We start from the raw sequence: 24392 nt of genomic DNA on the forward strand, positions 1-24392 counted from the left end.
CAATTATCAATGTTAAGTTTTCTGCTTAAATAAGTTTGAGAGGAACTACTTGTGATAGATCAATGATATTTTCTAGTTGCATTACTACCAGTACATCTCAGTTTTTCAACTGCCCGCTAGTTCATGGCATGGTCCAGTGACTTTGAATTAATTAGCAATGTTGCTGTTCCTCAGATTTTCTTTTTCTGAATTTTTTGCCGACAGACAAGAAAGACACATCTCTGCATCAACAGTTTATTTGTTTGTAGTCCTTCTGCCCAAATTTTGTAACTGCTTCTGAAATGCTTGACACAATTTTATGAAACTTGTAAATAATCTTACTCACTCGATGTTCTTTTGCTGTCTTATTTAATTTTTTCATCAATGATTATTGAGGTTTACTTGAGATGACATATGGACATCATTTCATTATAAAAATTTTACATATAGAAATAAGAAGATGTGGTATGATTGCCAATGAGACAGCCCTCCACCAGAGGGTCTACTTATTTCAAAGGATTACACAGATAATGACCTTATCAGGTAAACCATGTTTCTAATCATTCAGATGCAGTCAACCATGAAAATGAGGTCATAGTTCAGAGTTTTAGTGAAACATCTTCAGACTAAATATAAAGAATTCAACACCTAAAAGATTTGTCATGAAAGCATAATGGATATTTGATTTAGTCACTGAACCTTAAAAATTCGTAAGGGTTCCGCGGAAACCAAGTGTCTCGCCTACTTTTGCTGTTAATCGCAGGCTCAACAAAAATGAGATGAGGAAAAAATTTAATAAAAATATTCCTCTGGATACAACTTTTTTATTGTATGAAGCTTCTGTCCAAGTTTGGTAAAAATCCAGGATAGTTTATGAATCTAATAAATGTTTTAAAAAATTTAACTGCAGACTGTATGTAATGTTAACTGGAAGAAAAACTAAGTCCATTTATAAGTAAAATACGGATAAACAAGTACAAAATTTTAATAAAAATTTCCTTCTAGATACTAGCTTTTGATCATAAACAAACTTCTGACCATGTTTGGTACAAATCCAGGATAGTTTAAGAAAGTTATTAAAATTTTTAAAACTTTTAACCACAGAGTGAATGTAATGTTTTCTGGCAGAAAAACTAAGTCCATTTATAAGTAAAATACGGAAAAACAGGATTTCTTTTTTTTTAAATTTACTTCTGGATACTATCTTATGATCATAAACAAGCTTCTGTCCAAGTTTGGTAGAAATCCAGGATAGTTTGAGAAAGTTATTAAAATTTTAGAAACTTTAACCACAGAGCAAATGTAATGTTTCCTGGCAGAAAAACTAAGTCCATTTATAAGTAAAATACGGAAAAACAGGATTTTTTTTTTACAAAATTTACTTCTGGATACTATCTTATGATCATAAACAAGCTTCTGTCCAATTTTGGTAGATATCCAGGATAGTTTAAGAAAGTGATTAAAATTTCAAAAACTTTAACCACAGAGTTAATATTTGTGGACGCCACCGAAGACGCCGACGGAATGTAGGATCGCTATGTCTCGCTTTTTCGACAAAAGTCGAAGGCTCGACAAAAATGAGGTCAACAACTGACTTATTGTGGGATTTGCTACAAAGAAAATATTGCATTTATAAGCAAAACAAGAATTCACACATAGCTACTTAAGCATACTCCCATTCAAAATCTAGTGAATCAGGTAACAGACAGTAAGTGTCCAACCAACATTAAAATGGACCACCTGTTAAAACTCATCTCTGCCAAGATGATGGCCAAATATAAACTCATTGTGTAACAAGAGAAATATAGATTCCACCACTGCATCAAGTGTGTTACGATATTTCTCCACGAAAGACAGTTAAATATTAATATTAAAGCGCAAGGCTTGCCAAGCTTTTTAAATAGTTAAAATTTTAACCGTTGAGAGAGGAGAAATATAATACACGAGTTATATGAGGTGGAATCTGTTTCTCTTATGATTTTCAGAAAGATGTGTTCTTTATATGTGATGTCATCAGACATGGTCGCCTTTTTACATGACATCACAATAGGAAATTCAGAAGAAACCACGAAAGTTTGACTTCATAATTAAATTTCGACCAATCATTTGCAGAGAAGTAAGTTTTCTCAAGAGATGAGAAATATTTTTCTCACAATGATCGAGAAATGGGAAAAAAGCATGAAAATTAGAGAAGTGTGTCTTGAACAATTTAAAATTCATTCAACATATTGAAATAATTCAAAGTTTCATCTAAGAGAAATGGCAAGTGTGGCAGACCCAAAAAGTACTTGTCACTGTCAAGCTGCTGACCAAATATGAAGTCATTCTGTTTTGCAGTACCCCGGTAACGAGAAAAATGATGAAAATGTTGTCAAAGGGATGGATGAACTAGTAGACTCCACTCTTAGAGTGGGGGTATAGTAATGCTATTGTTGTCTAGTTCAACCATTATAAACAATTCTTTACTGCCAGCCCATCATTGTAAAAACAAGATGTGATGAATGCCAATGAAACAACTATCCACAAAAGTACCAAAGAACAAATACATTTAGGATGTAAACAGTTACCATTCACTATTGTCCTATCAATTAATAGTAAGACCCATACTTGATAGTAAGCTATAAAAGGCTCTAAAGAAATTTTTGTCCTTTTTAAAACTTAGAACATTAAACAAACAAAAAAACTATGAAAAGACAACCCATGGACTTCTGGCTGTAAAATCTGAAGAGGCTTATTTGGGACATGCAAGCTTAAAAGGTTAAAAAGGTTTTGTGAGCACTCAATCCTCCCCTTATCCTTGGACTATGATGTTACAGCACAACAGAACAAACAGTTAACATTTTGTTTGAAAATAACTTGCCTCATCAGATCTATACTTAGAAAATAACTAACAAAAAGACAGAAGTACTGAACAAACAGTACAAGCAGTTATAAGCACAATTTCAACTTATAAATACACCATGCATGTTTGTAGGTCAAATCTATGTTTTTACTTCAGAAATATTTATTGCAGGGAACACCAGAAAACCATAATTTGTTCAACAAAAACTGCTTGCAATGCTGTTGCACCAAAGTTCACCCCCTGTATTTTAATGTGTTGTAATGCTCTCTTTAGTGTTCTGTGATATGTATTGTAGACAACGGTTGATCAATTTGCTATTTGTTATGGTGTTTTCATTCATCTTAAAATTACTTATATTTTTTAATAATCACTAAAGTATAAATCTAGAGGGCTGATGTATAAAGGAACAATTCAACTGATTTTGTTTTTATTATTGTTCTAAAAGCCATTGAAAAGATCAGTAAAACCATAAGTGTCAACTTTTCAAGTCCTCAAAAATGGAGATTCATCTCAAGAACGGCAGAAGGAGATTTTTTCTGCAAAACCTATTTCTTTTTTTTCTAATATTTTATCTTATAATTTTAATAATGATATTTTTTTACAAACAACATTCAATTGAATCCCAATGTTTTGACAAATAAAACTTGTCAATGTTTACATTAGAAACAACAACAAAATAATGAAATAATGGTGGAGATTATTTTTATTCCAAAATAGAAGATCGGACAGACTGGTCATCAGTGAGAAATTTCCAAATTTCGGAAAACATAAAAAGGAGGCTCCCAGTGGCAAGAATAGTTGACACCTATAGTTGAATTGAAAAAAAATTTAAGTACAAAAAATGTACTATCATTAAAATATCTTTCTTAAACAGAATGACTTAGAAGTTTACAAATAAAAAAATTATGATTTTACTCGTTCACTTGTTTAAATTGTGAATACAGAAAACATTAAAAGTTCATGAAACAATAACTAACAAACCAAAAATAGAAAAATAAAATTTCCAAATAGTGACACATAAAAAGTTCAGTAGTATAAAACTGTTTATACATAACATTTAAACAAGCAAAATAATTGTAATTTTAAAATTAAGAAAAGGATGAATTATTGTCAGGTTGATAAACGATTAAAAAATAGGTCTATCTTCTATATCTGTTGTAATTTAAAACTTGCCAGTACATTGGACTGAAAAACATATATTCTTAATGAATAATAAGAATATAAGAGTATAACAAAAATTGTTGCCAAATGGGAAATAACAACTTTTATTTCTTGTGTACATTATTTCCTGTTGATTCATTATCATTCATTGGATGCTTATTTTCAAGAACTTCGTGGTTACAGGTGAACCATTAATTTAAATTTTCAACAAAGATCACATTTTCTAAAGGTTTGTATGCAAATTTTGGCAAAATCAAATATCCATAAATTCAAACCTTTATCAACGAAAATTAGTACCCATGAAAATAAGTGAATCCACAGTAGGCTGAAATTGCACCGACGTCTGGATGGGTTGCTTGAGCTTTAAAGAAGCCCCCCAAAAAAGACCCCAAAACAGGCCATCAGACGTCATAGCAATCATAGACTAGCATCATTGTGTAATATAGTATGAATGTCTTCCCCTTATCTAAACTTGAACAAAATTTTATAAATTGACATCATAAAAAAATATGCGACATAAAAATTCTTTTTTTCAAAAAAAAATTCAGTATATTTAGAAATAATTCTAAGTTTTATTTTTTTTGGTGACAAGCCAGCCCTTTTCTGGAATTTAGAATTTTTCTCATTTTCCTTGATGCTTTAAATAAAAGAAATATACATATATACATTCATTCATATCATACAATAAAGAAAAACTCCTGGAACACACTTGATGTGACAAACAAGGGCTATCCAAAATCTCATAAAAATGTGAGGAATGACATTTTATGAAGTGAATAAAATGCATTGACCTGGTGTATATAATCAGTACACAATATATATACATGTACAGAACACATTACACACCTTTTCAACACAATAAATGCAGGTTCAAAGGTCACAGAAAGCTGTGTCACCTGTTAAAATATACAGGAGAATTAAGACACCTACATCATTTGTACATGACAGATAATACATATAAGGAATAATTTATGGACGGATTGAATTGTAAACAAAATTGAACATTAGATTCCCTGCTATCTAATACCAGGAAATAAGTCTATTTTGTGGATAAACATTTTTAATTTTGAATTTTTCTTAAGGAATGTCTGTTCAAAATAAAAACACCTTGAAGTATAATATTTTCTAATAACACATATTAATAAAACAGATTGGTCATTTCAAGTTTAAAAATGTTGCTTTGAAATCTTTGAGTATAGCAATTCAGAAAACCACAATGTTAAATGAATGGGTCTGTGATAGTAAAAAGTTCACTCAGGCCTTAGATATGTTGATATTCATATTGAACTTGAGTACAGATCAGACTTAGTCACCGTCAAAATTTTCCCAAAGGATTGACCTTGAGTTAATATTAAGTGAATTACTCCAATAAAAAAATATTTTTAAATCTTAATTTGGGCTAACCATACTAGTGTCAGACCTAAATTGCATATTATCATGTACGTTTAGAACCTGAGTTGGGAGTTACATTCCAAGGTGAAAATGTCAATTATTTAAGGTAAAAAACCCTGTCTCCCCTTAATTTTTTTCAATCAATTCTATGAAGAGAAATATCCCCTTTGTTAACAACCCAGTATTCCAAACTTAAGGTGTATTTTTCTCTATCCAAAAAGTTATTCATTAATATACATTTTTTTTCTTGGGCTCATTAATTCACCACTAGTATTTAAACCATAATTTAAAAAATTCTAATAGTAAAGTCAAGTATGGTAATGTTGTTCATCATTGACTTAACATTAAATAAACAAATGACAAGCAAATTTTTAAATAAGCATTGTACCTTAAAAAATATTTAAAGACAAAGGAATGTGTGGTGGACGGAAAAAGTATCACAAATGTTAACATTATCACAATTACATCTTCTTTCTCTTAATAGAAAAAAAGCCCTACTCTACTGTAAAATAGATTATAATAAGCTAGTTTGTTTGTGTATATATATAAATAAAGATCATTTAATTAGCATACATATTAATAGGATTTAAAAAAAATAAATCAATGATAAAATGAAGAACATGTAAGTCATACACTACACAATCACACACTTGCACACGTTAACAGAGTTGACACATGATAACACACAACATTATCACAGCCGAATAATGGTTTATGGTAACACCTCCTTTCGTAATCTGGCTTTCTGTAGAATCTGTGTTCTCTTTCTCCTTTCTGCAGCTTTATTACCTACGGTTTGTTTTAACGCTGGGAGGACGACAGAATCATGATTTATATAAGCTATATCTGGCCTGAAATTTAGAGAATCAAATTTAAGACTAGAATCTTCAACCTGGCTTAACGTATAAAAGAAAAGTTTTTCAATTCATAGCTTATTTATATCTTTATAAACCAGTAGTTCATATATCTTTGTTTATAGTTAAATTAAGTTTCTTCTGCTAGTTTTGTAATGATGACAATTTTCTTCCTGATAACAAGTGGAAACATGATAAAAGTCATATATTGAAGGCCGTACGGTGACCTATAGTTGTTAATTTTTTGTGTCATTTGGTCTCTTGTGGAGAGTTGTCTCATTGGCAATCATACCACATCTTCTTTTTTATACATAAGTTTTGAATAATTAAAAACAAATTGACTGTTAATCATAATAAAGAATCATGAAAATACTAATATTGGATGCAGCACTTTTCCATTTTAATTTGCTAAATTATTTTTAGAATTCATGCACTATGAAAAAAATAATAAATCCACGACATGTTATGTTAAAAAAGATTAACCCCACATTCTTTATGTGCCTGTCCCCAATCAGGAGCCTGTAGTTTAGTGGATGTCATTGGTTCATGTCTGTCATATTTGTTTTGTTATAAATAAGGCCTTTAGTTCTTCATGTTTTTAATTGTTTTCATTTTTCATTGTCTTTTATAGCTGACTATACCATATGGGTTTTATCATTACAGAAGGCCATACAGTGGCCTACAGTTGCTTATATTCACTGCATTTGAACTTTGGTTTATAGTTGTCTCATAGGCAATCATACCAAATCTCCTTATTTTTATATAGGATCCAAACATCTAGTTAAGGTGGTGACTGAAGTGACTACCATGATGATACTGTTACAGAAGAAAACCATAAAAATATACAGACCTTGTTTATTTAATTATTAACACAGACCCTACAGTGACATTGCTATAAAAAATCCTGTTAAATTATTTTGTCAAACCTGTAACAGTTGACTATTGATCTATGACTATCTGTGTGATCTGTGTAAAGATGTGAAACCTGCTGGACAGTTAATATGTGAGTCTGAGTGGTTTTTCGTGTATATGTTTTCTATATATTTTAGCCTCTGAAATCTTACGTATTGGTACTTACAATTTTCTGGACGGATTTTTAAGTGATAACTTAGGTAGTGTTTTATCTTGTTCTTTGGCATCATCTTCCGCTATGTAAGCCTTGGCAAGGAGATAGGCATCAGGTGTCCACTTGTGGGAATACAGTACATCTCTCAGATCTGACTTCAAAGAATCCAGCTGGAATATAAAATGTAAAGTTAACAAGGAGATAGGCATCAGGTGTCCACTTGTGGGAATACAGTACATCTCTTAGGTCTGACTTCCAAAAATCCAACTGGAATATGAAATGTAAAGATAACAAGGAGATAGGCATCAGGTGTCCACTTGTGGAAATACAATACATCTCTTAGATCTAACTTCAAAGAATCCAGCTGCAATATAAAATGTTAAAGATAACAAGGAGAAAGCCGTGAGGTGTCCACTTGTGAGATTACAGTACATCTCTTAGATCTGATTTCAAAGAATCCAGCTGCAATATAAAATGTTAAGATAACAAGCAGACAAATATCACGTCTATTTCTAGAATTTAACATTAAAAAGAGATGGGGTATAATTCCTCTTTTTGGCATTCTGTTGTTGAGATTCTGTCTCATTACCCTAAATTGAAACAAACACAACTATGACATAACATCAAATAATTTAAAGATTTGGTTATTTGCCACTAAGAAGTTAACCTTTTCAACATCTCCCAGTTTGTCACATTATCTTTAAATGATATGTAAGGACTACCAGGAGTTATCTGTCCTTACCTCATGTTTTTGTTGTTCATTAACATGTTGAAGATGTCTTATAACAGCTTCACACTCAGACAATGCTGGGGGTCGCTGAGGATTATTGAACAGAGTTATGCTCCCTGTAGTTAATTGTTCAGCTAATGGTCCTCCACCTTGTGTGACCTGATATTGTAAAGTTTCTATCTTCTGTGACCTTGAAGTAAAATGAAATTAGAAAACAAAGTTATTGGAGATATAAGTAAGTGTCAATGAGTCTGTTATTAACATCATCATAAAAATGTTTGATTAAATTTCAAATCCAGAAATTTAGATTGATTGAATTTTATGTTTAACTTCACTTTCAACACTCTTGGCTATATCATGGCAGCCAGTTTTTATACAGACTTCCAAGCCCAGGATATGATGAGGCACTGCAATATATGTTGCAACTTGCAAAGTCATCGTCTAAGGCTTCATAAATTTATAATGACTGTATAGTACATAATGTGTACAGTAATAGCCAATAAAATTAAGAATGGAAAAGGGGAATGTGTCAAAGAGACAACAGCTTGACCAAAGAGCAGAAAACAGAATGACAGAATGACTGCTCAAATAAAATAACTGCAGTAAGAGGTAGTATAAATGTATGATACAGACTTCCAATCCCAAGATATTCAGGCTTAAAATTTACTAGTAATTGCTTTTCAAGGACCACACATGCAGAATGTGACGGAAAATGACAGTTATTGGTGTACAACAAAGTCATGATTAATCTGAATGATTCTGTTTGCAATGGATACAAGACAACCAATGTGTTACTCAGAACATCCATCATTTTGAAATATTTTGTCTATTTGTTAACAATACCTAAATTGTTCCTATCATTTCCTCAATCCATTGGCCTCTGACTAATGACAAACCAAATCTGAACTGTGATTTAAGTCCATCCAATATCCTTCTTTATCTAATTTTTGAATTACCTTGACTATTCTTACATGTAATATACATGCAGTTACTTACTGTTTCTTTTTGGCATCCTCTGCTTGTTCTAACAAGTTAGTCAGATAAGTATTACGATTCCTTGCTTCTCGTAATGCATGCTTTAATTCTTTAATTTCTTCTTCTAGAAATATAATCTTTAACTCATCTATTCTTTCTTCTGTAAAACACAAAAAGGCCTTGTTTATTATTTATAGCCTAATCAGTTTGATGTATTTCGCTCTCTCGTTTCATTTAAAAAGGTTTTTTCTCCTTACCACAGATTTTTGTTAAGATTTTGATTTCATAACAAATTTATGTATTTTATACTTGAATCTTTAAGAACGCCTTTTTCAGAATAAAGATAATTCTATTTTTAGAATTACATGTAGTTCAAACTTTTCCTCCCTTATATAATTTATACTTTGCTCATAATAAATTTAGCTAATTCTCATGTTTTTTTAATAAAGAATAAGAGTCTTTTTCAAAAACAATGACACTAGTTAGTTACTCTTGCAAGTTTATATGATTATAATGAAATTACAATACTAGGGGTTTTATGGTGAAAATGTGCACCAGAAAGACTGTTTTACTTGCTCAATCATAAATCTGAATAGGATGGAATGGGAATAATATGATTTACTATGCATGCAAGATATATTTGAAGAAATACCTATTACGTATGCTCAAAACCAAAAGTTATGAAAGCCAAAAATTCTAATTGTTCATAAACAAAAATGGGCTAAATAGAATTTCAGCAAAACCATCTAGGTTAACTTTGAAAGAGGAAATTGCAAACTTAGCTTATATTCAACAACATAATTTTATGAACTGGAAATTTACAAGACAAAATATATCATTTGAATAATGGCAAATTATCATATCAGTATCTACTGGGTCTTTGGTACTTCCTGGGAACATGGGGAATGATTGATTAATCATTTTCATGTGGTACTACACATTAAGTCATTATCACCAAAAAAGAACATGGGCTTATTGCCGCTAGCTGATAAGCCTGAGGCATGCATTCTTCCCATAGAACTTAGGGCTACTCCAAAATTTATAAGTTGGGGGGGGGGATGTTAAGCATTCAAATTAATTAGTAAAATGAAAATTTGTATTTTATTGCTCAGGCAGGGGTCTTGAAATATGTGTCTCCCATGCCCCTCCTGCATTTAATTCTGAAACCGCCCTTATTGGACTTTTTTCAAATACAAATACAACAAATTTCTGTAGAATAATCACTAGATTCCCTTGAAATTTTCTTGTTGAACTGTTTTTTATATAAAAATTCGTAAGGGTTCCGCGGAACCCAGTGTCTCGCCTACTTTTCTGTTAATCGCAGGCTCAACAAAAATGAGGTAGTAAATCAATAAAATATTCCTCTTGATACTATCTTCTGATTGTAAGAAGCTTCTGTCCAAGTTTGGTAAAAATCCAGGAGAGTTTATGAATCTAATAAATGTTTAAAAACTTTAACTGCAGACTGAATGTAATGTTAACTGGAAGAAAACAAAATTTCCTTCTAGATACTATCATTTGATCATAAACAAGCTTCTGTCCAAGTTTGGTACAAATCCAAAATAGTATAAGAAAGTTTTTAAAATTTTAAAAACTTTAACAACAGAGTGAATATGTTGTTTCCTGGCAGAAAATCTAAGTCCATTTAAAAGTAAAATAAGGAAAAAATGGATTTATTTTTTTATAAAATTTACTTCTAGATACTATCTTATGATCATAAACAAGCTTCTGTCCAAGTTTGGTACAAACCCAGGATAGTTTAAGAAAGTTATTAAAATTTTAAAAACTTTAACCACAGAGTGAATGTAATATTTCCCGGCAGAAAAACTAAGTCCATTTATAAGTAAAATACGGAAAAAATGGAATTTTATTTTTACAAAATTTACTTCTGGATACTATCTTATGATCATTAACAAGCTTCTGTCCAAGTTTGGTAGAAATCCAGGATAGTTTAAGAAAGTTATTATAATTTCAAAAACTTTAACCACAGAGTGAATATTTGTGGACGCCGCATCCGACAACGACGACGACGTCGACGGAATGTAGGATCGCTATGTCTCGCTTTTTCGACTAAAGTCGAAGGCTCGACAAAAATGAAACCAAGAATATACCTTCTAGATTTCCTTAACATTGTCGACACTGTGTGCTATACATGTGCATATACAAAGGAACAGTAAACAATCTTACCCCGAGATCGTCCAGCAGAGCTAGTTATTTCTATAGTTTGTGAGATCAGAGAATTTGAGGAATATTCTGAAAATCAAATAATTAGTTGTTTAAAATGAAATTACAACAGTTAGCTAGAAGATTAATCCACATTTTAACTGCATTTAATACTACTACTTTCTCAAAATACTTAACAAGACCTTGCAATCAGTGATGTATTGATATGTTATAATAATATGTTCCACAAATAAAATTGCCAATGATAAAATTTGTTTAAAATCAAAATTGATCTAAAAAAATAAACATTATTTTGAAAGTCGATCAGTTTACACTAAACTAATCACTTAAACTAGTTACTTTGAATGATTTCTCAAATGACATCAGTAGTTATTGTTGTAATTTTTAACAATAATGCATTGCCTGTTCAAGATTTGTGGCATAATTCTTAATATTGATCACTGGTTTAAAAATAAATCTGTTTATATCTGTAACATGTGGAGTAATCTTTATGCAAAGTTAGAAAAAAGTTAAATAATCAATAAACAAATTAAAACAACAGAAAACAGTCATGTGGAAAAATATGCAAAATATTATTTTGATTGATTAGAATAATATCTTCATATTAATATTGATTCAAGTAATTATGAAAATTCCCAGATTAAAAAAAAAAGACGAATATCGGATAATTTTCCACAAAACTGTTTGGTTAGAAAAAAATGAAAATGCAGTCATGTTAAGATTTTATGTTACCATATAAATGTGTTTGTCTCATGTTTTAATAAGTCACACAAAATGCACTTATGTCGCATACATGCACCTACACCACTTTCGAAAAAGTCATCAAGTATTATTTGATTGTGCAAATTTTACTGATAGAGAAAACCCATTTAAGAACAGACAAGATATACATATTTGCAAATAAATATAACTTTCCATTTGGAATGAGCGGATGACCCATTTAAAAGCTGCATAAACTGCTCTTCTAAAAATCTAATTTTCAGTTTTCAGTTTCAATTATTTAAACACATGTTACGGCAGAAACTAGTTTTTTGCATCTGGTAACTTCAATTTAAATTTTATGAAGAACAAATGAAAAAAATAAATTCATGTCAATGTAAATCAAAGTACTCACTTAAAAAATGATTAAAAAGTAGTCTCTGAATGTCAGAAGTGTCCCCCATTCATGTACTTATCAATTAAAAGACAAAAAAGATAATATATGTTAACTGATCCACTGAAGTGATCTGTAGATAACGAAGATCAACGATCCAAATACTGAAACCACTTCAAGGCCAAAGTGGTCCACTTATAAAAAATGTGTGGATTTAGAACACACAAAGTTAATTAACATGTGTTTATTCATGACTTAAAGATTGTTATAATACATTAGAGTAAACAAGTAGAATTCAAACCAAACCCAAATAAACAAATTAGTTAGATAATAAAATGTAAAAGATTCTGAAACCAACTCTTATTAGCTAAAGCAAGACTCAATTTTTTGGTTCTCTCATTTCAGATTTCCTCATCATGCTCATCAGCATGGTGTTAAAATTAAAATTGTCTCAACAGAAATTTGGCAAATCTTAAAATTAAGTCATGTGATTAAGCTGTTCAGAGAAATTTGTGTTGCATTGTCTTTTTAAAATGATTCTTCAATTAAATAAAAATTTGATCAAATTCAAATACTAAATTGTTGCATGTAAAATTGGAACACAAGTGTCAAATTTGTTTTGTAAGTTTCATTAAAAAGTTGATCAATAGTATATAAGTTATCTGTTTTGTTCCAAGATAAAATAAATTATTCAAGAAACTTTAAAGTAAGTTCCTGTATAATCTTATTAAAATTTTCTTGAAATTGTATGACGCATTAAACACAATTAAAACAAGTGTAAAACGTAAAACCTTTTGTTGAAATTTTTTGATGAATAAAAATTCTAAAGAACAAGTTATTTTCCATTACAGAATTTCTAATAAGAATTTGCAAATCCAAATACAATAATCAATTCAGTATGGTCCTACCAATGCCATATTTCTAATATTTTACCATAATAAGTAGCTAATTAAAGTTGGCTGACAGCTGTTATAATACACAAAAAAATCATAAAAATTCAAACATTCTTTCCAAGAGTTATCTACCTTTATCCATACCAGCACCACCTCGTGAACGAGATTCTTCTTTCCGACTTTTATGACTATTAGTACTAGCACTTCGTTTTTCTGACTGTTGTTGATTCTTTTGACTCATAATAATCTTAAACTGGAGATCTGAAAAAAGGAGGGCATCAATTTGGTCCCATTTTTGCTCCAAGAGTAATTTTGTGATGCATTAATAATTATATCAATTTCAAAATAAAAGAAAATAAAGTACTTCAAATTTAATGATGTAACTATGTATTTATAGAAGTAAAAAAAATCCAAGGTCTGTATGACCTCTAAAAGCAACCTTTTTGAAATACAAACTGCAGCATTAATATTCAAGCAGAAGCACTTCATCAGTGAATTGACAACTAAGTTGCAGTCTCATCACAGATTCCCCTAATGCAAAACCTGTCATTAAAATACATTTCTATGTTTCTAGTGGTATACAAAATTAGTGAGAGATCTAGTTGCCCAGACTGCTAAATATTGGGTTTGATAGCTAACTTTAAGCTGAAAATGTTCATAGTGCTTTAAATCTTTCATATTGAGACCTAGTTGCAAATTTTTAGTCTTATTCCCTGAAAAGTGTCCCAAATTTATAAAATTTTATCAATTCTGGAATGAAATCTTGTCATTCTAATAGAAAAGTCATACTAATAAGTACTTCATAAAAAGTTGGCATTCTTCACTGGGAATTTCTGCTACTCTTTCTTGTTGAAGAAAGATATACCACAAAGAATATTATAAAAATGTCAGCCTTAAATAACTGTCAACTCTGATTGTTATGTCCTTCTTTTGTGAAAATATGGGGGACCACACTACTAAATAACAAATAGTCAAAATAAAAAAGAATGATCTTTTAGGAGTGTAATTGGTACCATAGAATATTAAAAAATCTACTGTTAGGATTTAAATAAATGATGATTGTCTGTAACATGACCTTTTTCATATGTAAGAGGGTCACAAGGGAAGATATCAAAACAAAAGAACATATGATAAATCTATTTAATTCAAGTAAAATGAAAAAATCTTCAATAGGCATAACCAGCGTCTTTTTAAAATTTGCAAGAAACACAGCAAACAAGCTGCTTTCATGCAGAAGGTGTGTGCCACTACTCCCCCTCCTTATGGCGAACCCTGACAAGAACAAATATCATTTGTTTGCATAAAATTGTCAAAAAGTTTCAAAATATTTTTTCTTCAAACCCAGGATTCTACCCTGTATCATACTTCCAAACAAGTTGGCAAAAAAAATCTATACCATTCACTCCATTATAAGATTTCATGTCTTACTACCTTTGTTTTCCTTTTTAAGTTGGCTAAAAATAATACCATTCACTCCATTACAAGATTTCATGTCTTAATACCTTTGTTTTCCTTTTTAAGTCCTTCTATTTCTTCATGTAAACACCTAAGGACTTCCTGATGTTGTTGTTTAAGGAATCCGATACTCCTCTCAAGATGATGGATCCTCTGAGTCGGATTCATCTCCGTTACATCTTTATCCTCTTCATTTTCTTCATCCTTCTTTCCATCCACAGTTGGATTGTGTTTGTCCTTTAAAAAAAAAAGACAAATATAAAAATATAATGATCATTGTGTATGAAAACAGTTGTATGCACTCTACAGCATAGAGTTGTTAACTGTTAAGCAAATTATCTTAATTGAAACTTTTTTATGCGCTTTATTATCAAAATTTTTTGTTTTATTCATATATTAAAGAGGAAACTAAAGTTTGAAATTTTCGCAATGATCTTTATATTTGTGTTTAAATATATTTGTCTACTCACTTACGCCAAATGAACATTTGATAAAATGGTGCAGAAAAATATGATGGTTACATAGATTCAAAACTATGTTGTACAATGTTGTAGAATAGTTTTTTCTTATATTTAGTTAAATATAGAGATATATTCATCCACCGATTAACAAAAAGACATAAAAACACACAACAGTACACCATAAAAAGTCTGTCATTGACGGACATTATGTTGAGAATTTCTTGACATCATATGGTTAACATTTAAAATTTTCTGCTATGTCTGTTTAGTTACCTTGCTTCTATGACTGAAATCATAATTGTTTATTTAAATCCTTATTTCTTACATGAGTGTGTTCCTTTACAAACTCTGATTAAAATTTAATGATTGGTTTGGGTTCCCAAATAGCTATAAAAGCTGCTGAATGGTGATCTCAAGAGGTAAACATGCATTGGTGGTTTACCAAGATCTCTATTGATACATAATCACAGAAAAATTTAAATCTTCAATTGCAGAAACTAAAATCTCCTAAATTACAAACATCAAGCAAAAATTTGTAAATTCAGAAACTGAAATCTGCAAGCTTCAAGTACAAATTCATATATCTTACCTATAGGTTAATGATAGATCAGCCATAAGTTTACATGTGTACATATTTTGACCTTTTATACATACACCTCATTTGGTCTCTGGTAAATAGTTGTCTCATTGTCAATCATACCAAATCTTCTCATCTATATATACATACTTGAATGGAATATCCTGGTTAATCCTGCAAATTTAACTTGCATCTCATGGATATAAAACACTGACAAGGAATATAACCCATATCTTCTGTGAAGATCCCGAATATTAAACATATAATATTAAATTTACCTTGACAAACGGCTTTGGATAGCGTCCTCTGTCCAGTGTGTTGATGCGTGACCACTGCGGTAGATTACTGAGTGGTGGCAACTGGTTCATGGATAGATCAGCTATCTTTTCCTGTACAACTCCCTGTTTGATCATACTACACAGTCTGTCATGGTTGTTTGTTCATTAATTAGCAATCTGTAAATACATATAGAATAGTTTTACGACATTTTGACCTTGATTTCCAAATTGACATGTTTTATTTCCTTGTTCCAAGTTATTGGCCATTTACATGTATGTCAGTAGCTGTCTTGGTAGGCAAAGGGGACGTTTGTTCACATGTTTAACTGGTTGAACCCCATCACATGGTGAGCTTGTACCAAACATTGCCAAAGACATGAAAAAAGTACAGGCATTTTAACAATAAAAATAACAAAAGAAAAAATATTTTTTTAGGAATTGATGGGAATCAAATTGATAACATGTTACAACATCACTGTCAAGCTGCTGACCAAATTTGAAGTATTTCTGTTCAAAAGTACCAGAGAAAATGGTAACAGAAATAGATGGACAAGGTGAATGCATTATAGCTACATGTATACCCTAACCACAATCACCACCATTAACTTGCAACTACAAATAATGTCCTCCTGAAAATTTCCATATTATAAGTGAACAGAAAAAAAAAAAAAATGAAAATAACTTGAGATGCAAAACCAATTCACGAGGTATTATTTTTTTCATTTTGATATTAAGTACCGATAATATCTATAAAAAATTTAAAAAAGGAAATTTTTGATCTTATATATACCTTCTTTCTCATTGATATTGATATTATCAGTACATGTACTAACATAATTGACTTTCCTTTAAAAATCATAGACAAAAATTCAATATGTTCTAATCAATTTTTCTATTATTCTGATTATTATCTGATATAAATTATACAACACTAAAGTGACTATTTTAAATTTAAAAAAAATTGAAGTTATATCTCTTCGAAACAACAAGTTCTCCCCTTCAAATAAAACACTTCATTCATTAACAAACACTATAATACATGTCTCAGTATGTATTTTTGTTATTAAATTATAAACGAATAAATTTAATAATTTTACAAAATTGTCTGAAAAAGACTATTTACCAGTCATGTCAGTTAATATTTTCAAAAGCTATTTCACAAATGTATTTACAAATTTTACTTGAAGCAAACATTTTCCCATACTTTCTGTACATGTATAATAAAACAGTTATACACAGATTGTTACATCTTGTGATCCGTTTATTTGGCAGTCAGCAAGGTTTAAGAACATCAGTTGTTCGACCTGCTAGTCAAATGCGTTTTGTTAAAATATACTTTTCACTCATTTGGTCTTTTGGAAAATGTTGTTTGTGCTGTATTTAGACCCCTCTACCAAGAAATTTGTTTTGCATGCACACGTATAAAAATTGCGGTTTTTATCCAACACAATCATAGGTTTGAACGTTGTTTTCAATTTAGACTTGTTTATAAAACAGTTATATATATATACTGGCTATTTGGACCATTTTCCCCCTAAACACCAACTATTTTCCTGTGCTTTATGTCAGTAAATAGTTTGTGTCTCTGGGGACCAAATTCCAGTAAATAAGTGATTGGTATCCATACATCATCCATCATCTAGTTTCCAGGCTTACAATCCAATAACATAATAACATTTATACAGGTATTGTACTTGAAAGAGACATGAATATTATATAAATTGTAAAATTACAGCAGAAATAAATATTTAATTGAATAAAAGCATACCTGGTGCTCCATGTACTTCTCGTACTTAAAACATCCTGTATTTATAATCTATCCCGTAACAACTGATCATTTAAAGTGCTGAACCATTATAAAATTCCTAATATTTACATAGAAGACTTGAGGTGAGATTTTACAAGGTGGATCTTCCTGACAATCAAGTGTCAATTAATCAATAATTAATTGAAGTTTTCATCAATTATTGCATGTTTACTATTCTCTGTAGGATGAGAGTCATTCAACATCATACGGCTGGTTAACCACAATGAAAAGTAAGGTGATAATATTGGTTTGTATCAAAAGCCAAATCACATTAAAGATGTACCTAGGCATGTTAGGTGAGGTATAGAAATTTGTGTCAGATGTTCAGAATCCTTTTTTTTTTCCTACAATACAGGGTAAAATATTTTGCCCCATAACACCTATTTTTCTTTTCATATAAAACTTCAATAGCTCAAAAAAGGTCATTTACCAAAGTTTAAGCAGATTCTAATTTCTTTTCTTTCGATTTGAGACCCAAATAATACCAATGCAAATATAAGGTAAAATTCCGAGTCAGCCTTTTCTTTTTTATTTAAAACTCTAATATCTTGAAAAGGAGCTCCATAACCTCTCAATATTTTAGCTTATTTTGTTCCTTAACTAATGCTCTTCTGACTTATAAATAGTATCAATTTTAAATTCTAGATTTTGTTAATTTCACCTAAGTACATCCTTAACACACTGAATTAGCCTCTGAATGGACAGTGTAATCAAACTAACCGTAATTATGAAATCATTCTAATAGACAATTGATAGAAACAATCTGTTTATTATTGTGACATGGTCATGATGGTAGAGGATTAAATATATGATAAAAGATCACTTTACTACCTATTTTTGGCAAATCAAAATATTAATTTATTGCAGAAACGTAGTGCAACATTGTAATTAATTTTATACCCTGATTTATGCGCAGGGTCAATCAATTCTAAAATTTTGAGTTCCACTTATAGGAAATGTAGACCTGGTTGTTCATTATGTATGGTGTAGAAAGAAGTTGCATCGATACCAAATATTGTGGAAAATTACAAAAAACCGATACAATTGTGTATATTACTTAATTAATACTGAAAATGTGTGAACTTTAATATCTTATGAGTGTCATGTAAACATACACTATACCATGTATACAGTCCCTATTATCTGAAATGCATTATGCAAGCTTGTTTTATATATATATATATAATATATTGAAAACACTAAATTATAAAATCTTTTAAATTCTTCGGTTATTAAGAAATTCAAAACAATCAGACTAAACCATATACCTTTGGAATTACAACAATGTTCATGATGTAAGCACTTGCACCAAGACAAGAGAGATAAATCTCTTGTAAACACCTGCACCAAGACAATCAACTATTAATATATCACACCATTCTTTTAAAAGTCCACATGAAAAATTATTAATATAAAGAGGATTAACATGTTTAACTATCAGAGCAGTTCAAATAATATAATATTTACCTTTACAAAATAAAGAGACACACTAGATTTATCTGTTTAAAGTTTGATACTTTAAGTGTAGTTTTCTTCAGGTACAAACCAAATAACAAGAATATTTCCTGCCTTCATGTTAATTATTGCATTCCATTTTTCTTTATCAAGTATAAATGATAATGCATATATTCAGTGTAAATATCTGGCATTATAATACAAGATTAACAAATTTTCTGCTAATATACAAAATATAACAAAAAAATCCCATTTTTGAAGATTGAAATATACCTTCATTTATAAACATGTTAACAAAAGTACATATAAATATATATACATCATTGCTGTACAACCTTATTCATCATGATCATTTTTAATACATACATTATGTATGTACAGTAATGACAGTACTACTTATTTAGGAGTTTATAAAATATAACTACTTGGACTCACACCCCAACAAGGATTAGTATTCAATCATTCAAATTAAAATCAATCATGTCATTCATATATATATTACCAAATGCAAAATATTTCTCTATACTTTCAGTAAACAATTGTACAGCAAAATTCTGGAAAGAATACAATAATATTTAAAGAAATTTGTTGCGACTGTCATACAAGTGAGAGGTTAAGCTAGCTATAAAACCAGGTTCAATCCACCATTTTCTACATAAGAAAATGCCTGTACCAAGTCAGGAATATGACAGTTGTTATCCATTCCTTTCATGTGTTTGAGCTTTTTATTTTGCCATTTGAGTAGGGAATTTCCTTTTTGAATTATCCTCGGAGTTCAGTATTTTTGTGATTTCACTTTTTGGTACATGTATATTTTATTTCAGGATTGTGAATATTATGCGGTTTCAATGTACTAATAATCTGATAATGGGAAAATCTAAAATCCAGGTTGTACTTGCAGTTTTCAAGATTTTTACTAATATTGCAAGAAGTATGACTGTCAAAACATCTTGAGAACACTTGAAGGACATTATCTGAAAGATCTATATTCTATTTCTAGGGAGACAAAAAAGGGGCCTTTTCATACCTTTTCCTTTTAAGAATATTCTTTTCCTTTGTTTTTTATAAAATTCCTTTCAAATGTTTAGAAGAGTAGAAATCAGGAAGTCTCTGACTTTAAAATGTTTAAATCATAATTCCTTCATGATGGGAATACAAGTAATTTCAGACAAAAACAATTATTATGTTAAAAATAATGAAGTATTGTGGATTTAACTATTTTCGTGGGTACCAATTTTCGTGGATTAAGGACAAATAGTATTTTCATGGATATTTGATTTCATGGTTTTACAAAAGTCTGCATACAAGTCTTTGAAGAAAAAATGTGCTTCATTGAACATTTAAACTGTTTTCACATGAATAATGAATCCCCAGTATAAAGCATGCTATAGCAGAGATGCAGATTATTTTTTTTCCTGTCAGACATTGGGTTCTGCATGTAAGACAGTTTTGCCAGTCCTATCAACTGTTTGCCAAACCTACTATTTTTGAAAAATAATAATTATAGTTCCCAGTTGGATTAAGATACGCATTAAAACCTTGACTAGAACGACCAGGTTAAATAAGGATATGACCAAGGGATGGTTTAATGACTGAGACCACATTTAACTTAAATTATCCTGCAACATCAAATAAATAAATGAGAATGTTGTACTACACTTGCCAATAAGACCACTATTCATTAATTCCAATTTTGACGGCCCCAAACAGTAAAAATATTTATCGGTCATTGGGTCTGACACAAAGACGTCATTTGCTGGACCCTCTAAAATTCTGCCACCTATGTCCAACGATTAGCTGCATCTCTGCTATAGTGAACCATGGCATTTTTTTCATGTGTTTTTCAATATTAAAAAATAATATAGATCTGTGAAAATTATTTAAAAAACACTTTTATTTTCTGTTTACAAAGATCTGTTTACATTTCTTTTTTATTTTACATAACTAATTTGTTTGAAGTGCTTATCATGCTTATGATACCCATTATTTGTCCATTGTGAAATTATAAATAAACAAGATTTTTAACCTTGAACTAACATGACTAATGAAACCATAAATAAACCACTGAAATACAAAGTACTAAATTATACACCAAGTCTATCATGGGTATGTCATGTATTTTAACAGTACCTGATGATATTATGATATGTCACTGATCAACAGGTCATTAATAGAAAAAATGATTTAATTGGCTTACAGCCAGTGTTAATTAATTTTTAACAAAAATATCTTTGTTTGAAAAACTTAAATTTAAACTTATTAACCGTAAGCTTCCATATACATGATATATATGATATAGAAGTATAAAACTGAATTCTGGTAAAATATATTCAGGTTTTCAAACTGATTTGTTCTTCATCACTTTTTATCATTTCTATTTATATTTATAAAAGATCAAGTTCATATGTATCTAGCATTTGATCTATAATATTTATTAAGCATTCACAAAACAAACTATTGTCAAATTTAAATACATAATTGACTGTTTAGTCTGTCCTATATACATGATATAGCTATAAAACCAGGTTTAATCCACCATTTTCTACATGAGGAAATGCCTGTACCAAGTCAGTAATGTGACAGTACAGGAACTGCCATCAATACATACCCAATACATTGTAATACCTGCCCACCCAGGTATCTGTTCTATTTTAATTAAAACATGTACAAAATCAGTTCAAATGATAAAATAATTGAATCTGATTGGGTAAGATAAAAATAGTGACGAAGGGATTTTCCACTTTCTATTTTATTCACACCAAGATTTTTTTTTGCTAGTCCGTCGGGCATATTGGATTACAAGTCTTGATTGCCAGAGCTGTAAATGTTTTAGACCAGGGCGTTGGGCTAGTGAATTTGTTAACCCCCTGTTGGCAATCATACCACATCTCCTTATTTTTACATTTAAATTATATTATTCTCAACATATCGTGTCTACAAAAAAGTCACGAGGATTGTTGTGAAGTTCAAGAATGTAAAAGCATAATTTGATGTCAGATCATTTCTTAAAGAGAGAGAAGGGCTTTCATTATTTTTACATCATTGTACATGAGAAATAAAAGTTTGATGGGAGGAAAACTTTCCTCTTTTCTCAGTGTGTGTTTGCACTATACTTAGATTATCTTCAAGAATTTTTTATCATGTTTAGAGAAAATAATGCTCCTCACTTGAAAAGCTTCCACTCAGGAATCAATGTCATGAATGTTATGAAAATTGTTCATTTTTCTACAACAATTTCCTTTGCTGTATGGCTATGCTGCATGCAGATAATACTATTAGTTTATCCGATACATTTGAATTAATCCAACAAGCTCTACTAGCTTTTGAAAGGTATTGCATGTACATGTACAACAGACTTGAAAATAAATACTTTGAAAACAAAAGGTAACTGGTTGCTACATTATACAATGTTTACAAGAGGAAAACCAGAATACAACCAGCTTTTCAGTTTAAGTATTAGAATTCATACCTTAGGGATATTTTTAACTTTTGTACATTGTTGTAAGAGCGAAAATAAATGCAGCTGACAATGCGGCAAAGGTGGGTTTTTTGGGGTCTATCCAGGATATTGCAAAATTGTCTTAACCAATAAAATTACAGCTAAGACTTTTTGATATCCTATAGTACTTTTATTTTTTTTTACGGCTGTAAGGACTATGGGTTTTAAAAAAACACATTAATTTTGGAAAAGATACTCTTGCAATTTTGTAGTTCTAAACAAGCTGTGAGAACAACAACTCAAAATTTCATGATTTACAGTGAGATTGGTCATGTTGGCGGAACTGCAATTGATATCATTATCAAACTTTAAGAATCATAATTTTTGGGAATCAAGATTATCTGCAATAATCGTCAGCTATCTTCTATTTTGTACTCTACAATGTTCGAATTGTACAAATCCAGATCTAAATCAATTAAAAACACATACAGCTGTATTAAGCTAAGATAAACAGATGAACTCATCCAACAATGGCACAGCAGAATTCACAACTCATCCAGGGCCCAGGGGGAATATAATTATTATGTTAATTACATTATGATAAGGCATCAGATATAAGAGCAAATTAATATATGATAAGGACAAATGTGGCCTGGGTGAATATGTGTAAATCTACATTCTTAGAATGCTATAAAACTGCTAACAATCTTAGACATGCACCCTCGGACAATGAATAATTCTGATTTATTATCCATGGATTGGAATATGTGGAACAAGCTTTGGGAAACATTGTCACAAAAGATGTAAAAGAAATCAATCAATGGTTAAAAAACAGACGAAACAAAATCTTGCAAACTGCAACTGCCAACACTTGTGATGTGATGAGTATTTAGCATGTAAAACATACTGTGAAACCATTAAGTATCCTCTGTATGCTTTTTTTCAATTTTCCCTGTCCCCTCTAACCAACAATAAACAGCAGAGTTCAACAATTATGAGATTGTATTTAATCCCTTGTACCTACAATAACAAATCTGATAGAACTCACCCAAAACAAAAACAAAACAAGTCAATATTTGTTTTCAATCCATTCTCAGCCTGCAGAACACATTTTCGAAAATATATCATCTACAATTCAAATTTGGAAGAATGTGCACATATGATTTAAAACAATGAAACAGCGATCACCAACTCCCATCAAATTCACACAATGGCATGTGGCTTTTCATATGCAAATAATGTACGACAGGTACGCCGTATCTATAGAAAATATTTGACCTCGAAAGTGTTTCCGGTTTTACATTTTGGGCCATTCACATTAGAAATCGTTCTTAAAATCATGTTTCTTCATACATTTAGTCATTTTGGGATGGGGGATAATGTCATACTTGGAAAATATCTGGAAATCATCTCTTAAACTGGTCTTTAAAGTGATGCTGAAGAGGAAAACTGGTTGCTAGCCAAATGATAAACAGGGGAGATAATTTGTGTCAGAATCTATCTGATAACCGATTAGTTTAACGTAATACACTACAACGGACGTTAAATAAGACAGGAATTATCTCCCATGTAAATCATCGACTGAGGAAAACGAACTTTTTAATGTTTGGTACGTCTCCGCGATGATGCTACTTTTTATCAGTTCGTAAGAAAACGTTCTACTTATGAGCATAAATTGAAATAAAATATAATGTCATAATTTCTTTATAAATATAACAAGCGAAGAGAACAGCAGTCTATAGATGGCCGAG

General features: G+C 30.5%; 1 protein-coding gene across 4 annotated transcripts; it reads right to left on the bottom strand.

The window, feature by feature from the left end:
• Window positions 1-3231: 3231 nt before the first annotated feature.
• LOC127712226 (coiled-coil domain-containing protein 74A-like) lies at window positions 3232-24111 on the bottom strand. Of its 4 annotated transcripts, XM_052218551.1 has the most exons (10): window positions 23690-23901; window positions 19705-19756; window positions 15941-16117; window positions 14672-14861; window positions 13302-13430; window positions 11187-11252; window positions 9021-9159; window positions 8037-8214; window positions 7307-7464; window positions 3232-6225 (listed from the first exon to the last, which is right to left on the bottom strand). In XM_052218551.1, the coding sequence occupies exons 3-10, from the start codon at window positions 16073-16075 to the stop codon at window positions 6087-6089; spliced, it is 1134 nt and encodes a 377-aa protein (XP_052074511.1). In that variant the 5' UTR covers window positions 16076-16117; window positions 19705-19756; window positions 23690-23901; the 3' UTR covers window positions 3232-6086. The 4 variants fall into 4 exon arrangements, with proteins under 4 accessions (XP_052074511.1, XP_052074512.1, XP_052074510.1 ...); XM_052218552.1 differs by lacking the exons at window positions 19705-19756; window positions 23690-23901 and adding an exon at window positions 24030-24111; XM_052218550.1 differs by lacking the exon at window positions 19705-19756.
• Window positions 24112-24392: the final 281 nt, after the last annotated feature.

This window comes from Mytilus californianus, unplaced genomic scaffold, assembly GCF_021869535.1.
Source record: "Mytilus californianus isolate M0D057914Y unplaced genomic scaffold, xbMytCali1.0.p SCAF_8, whole genome shotgun sequence".
NCBI classification, from domain to species: Eukaryota; Metazoa; Mollusca; class Bivalvia; order Mytilida; family Mytilidae; genus Mytilus; species Mytilus californianus.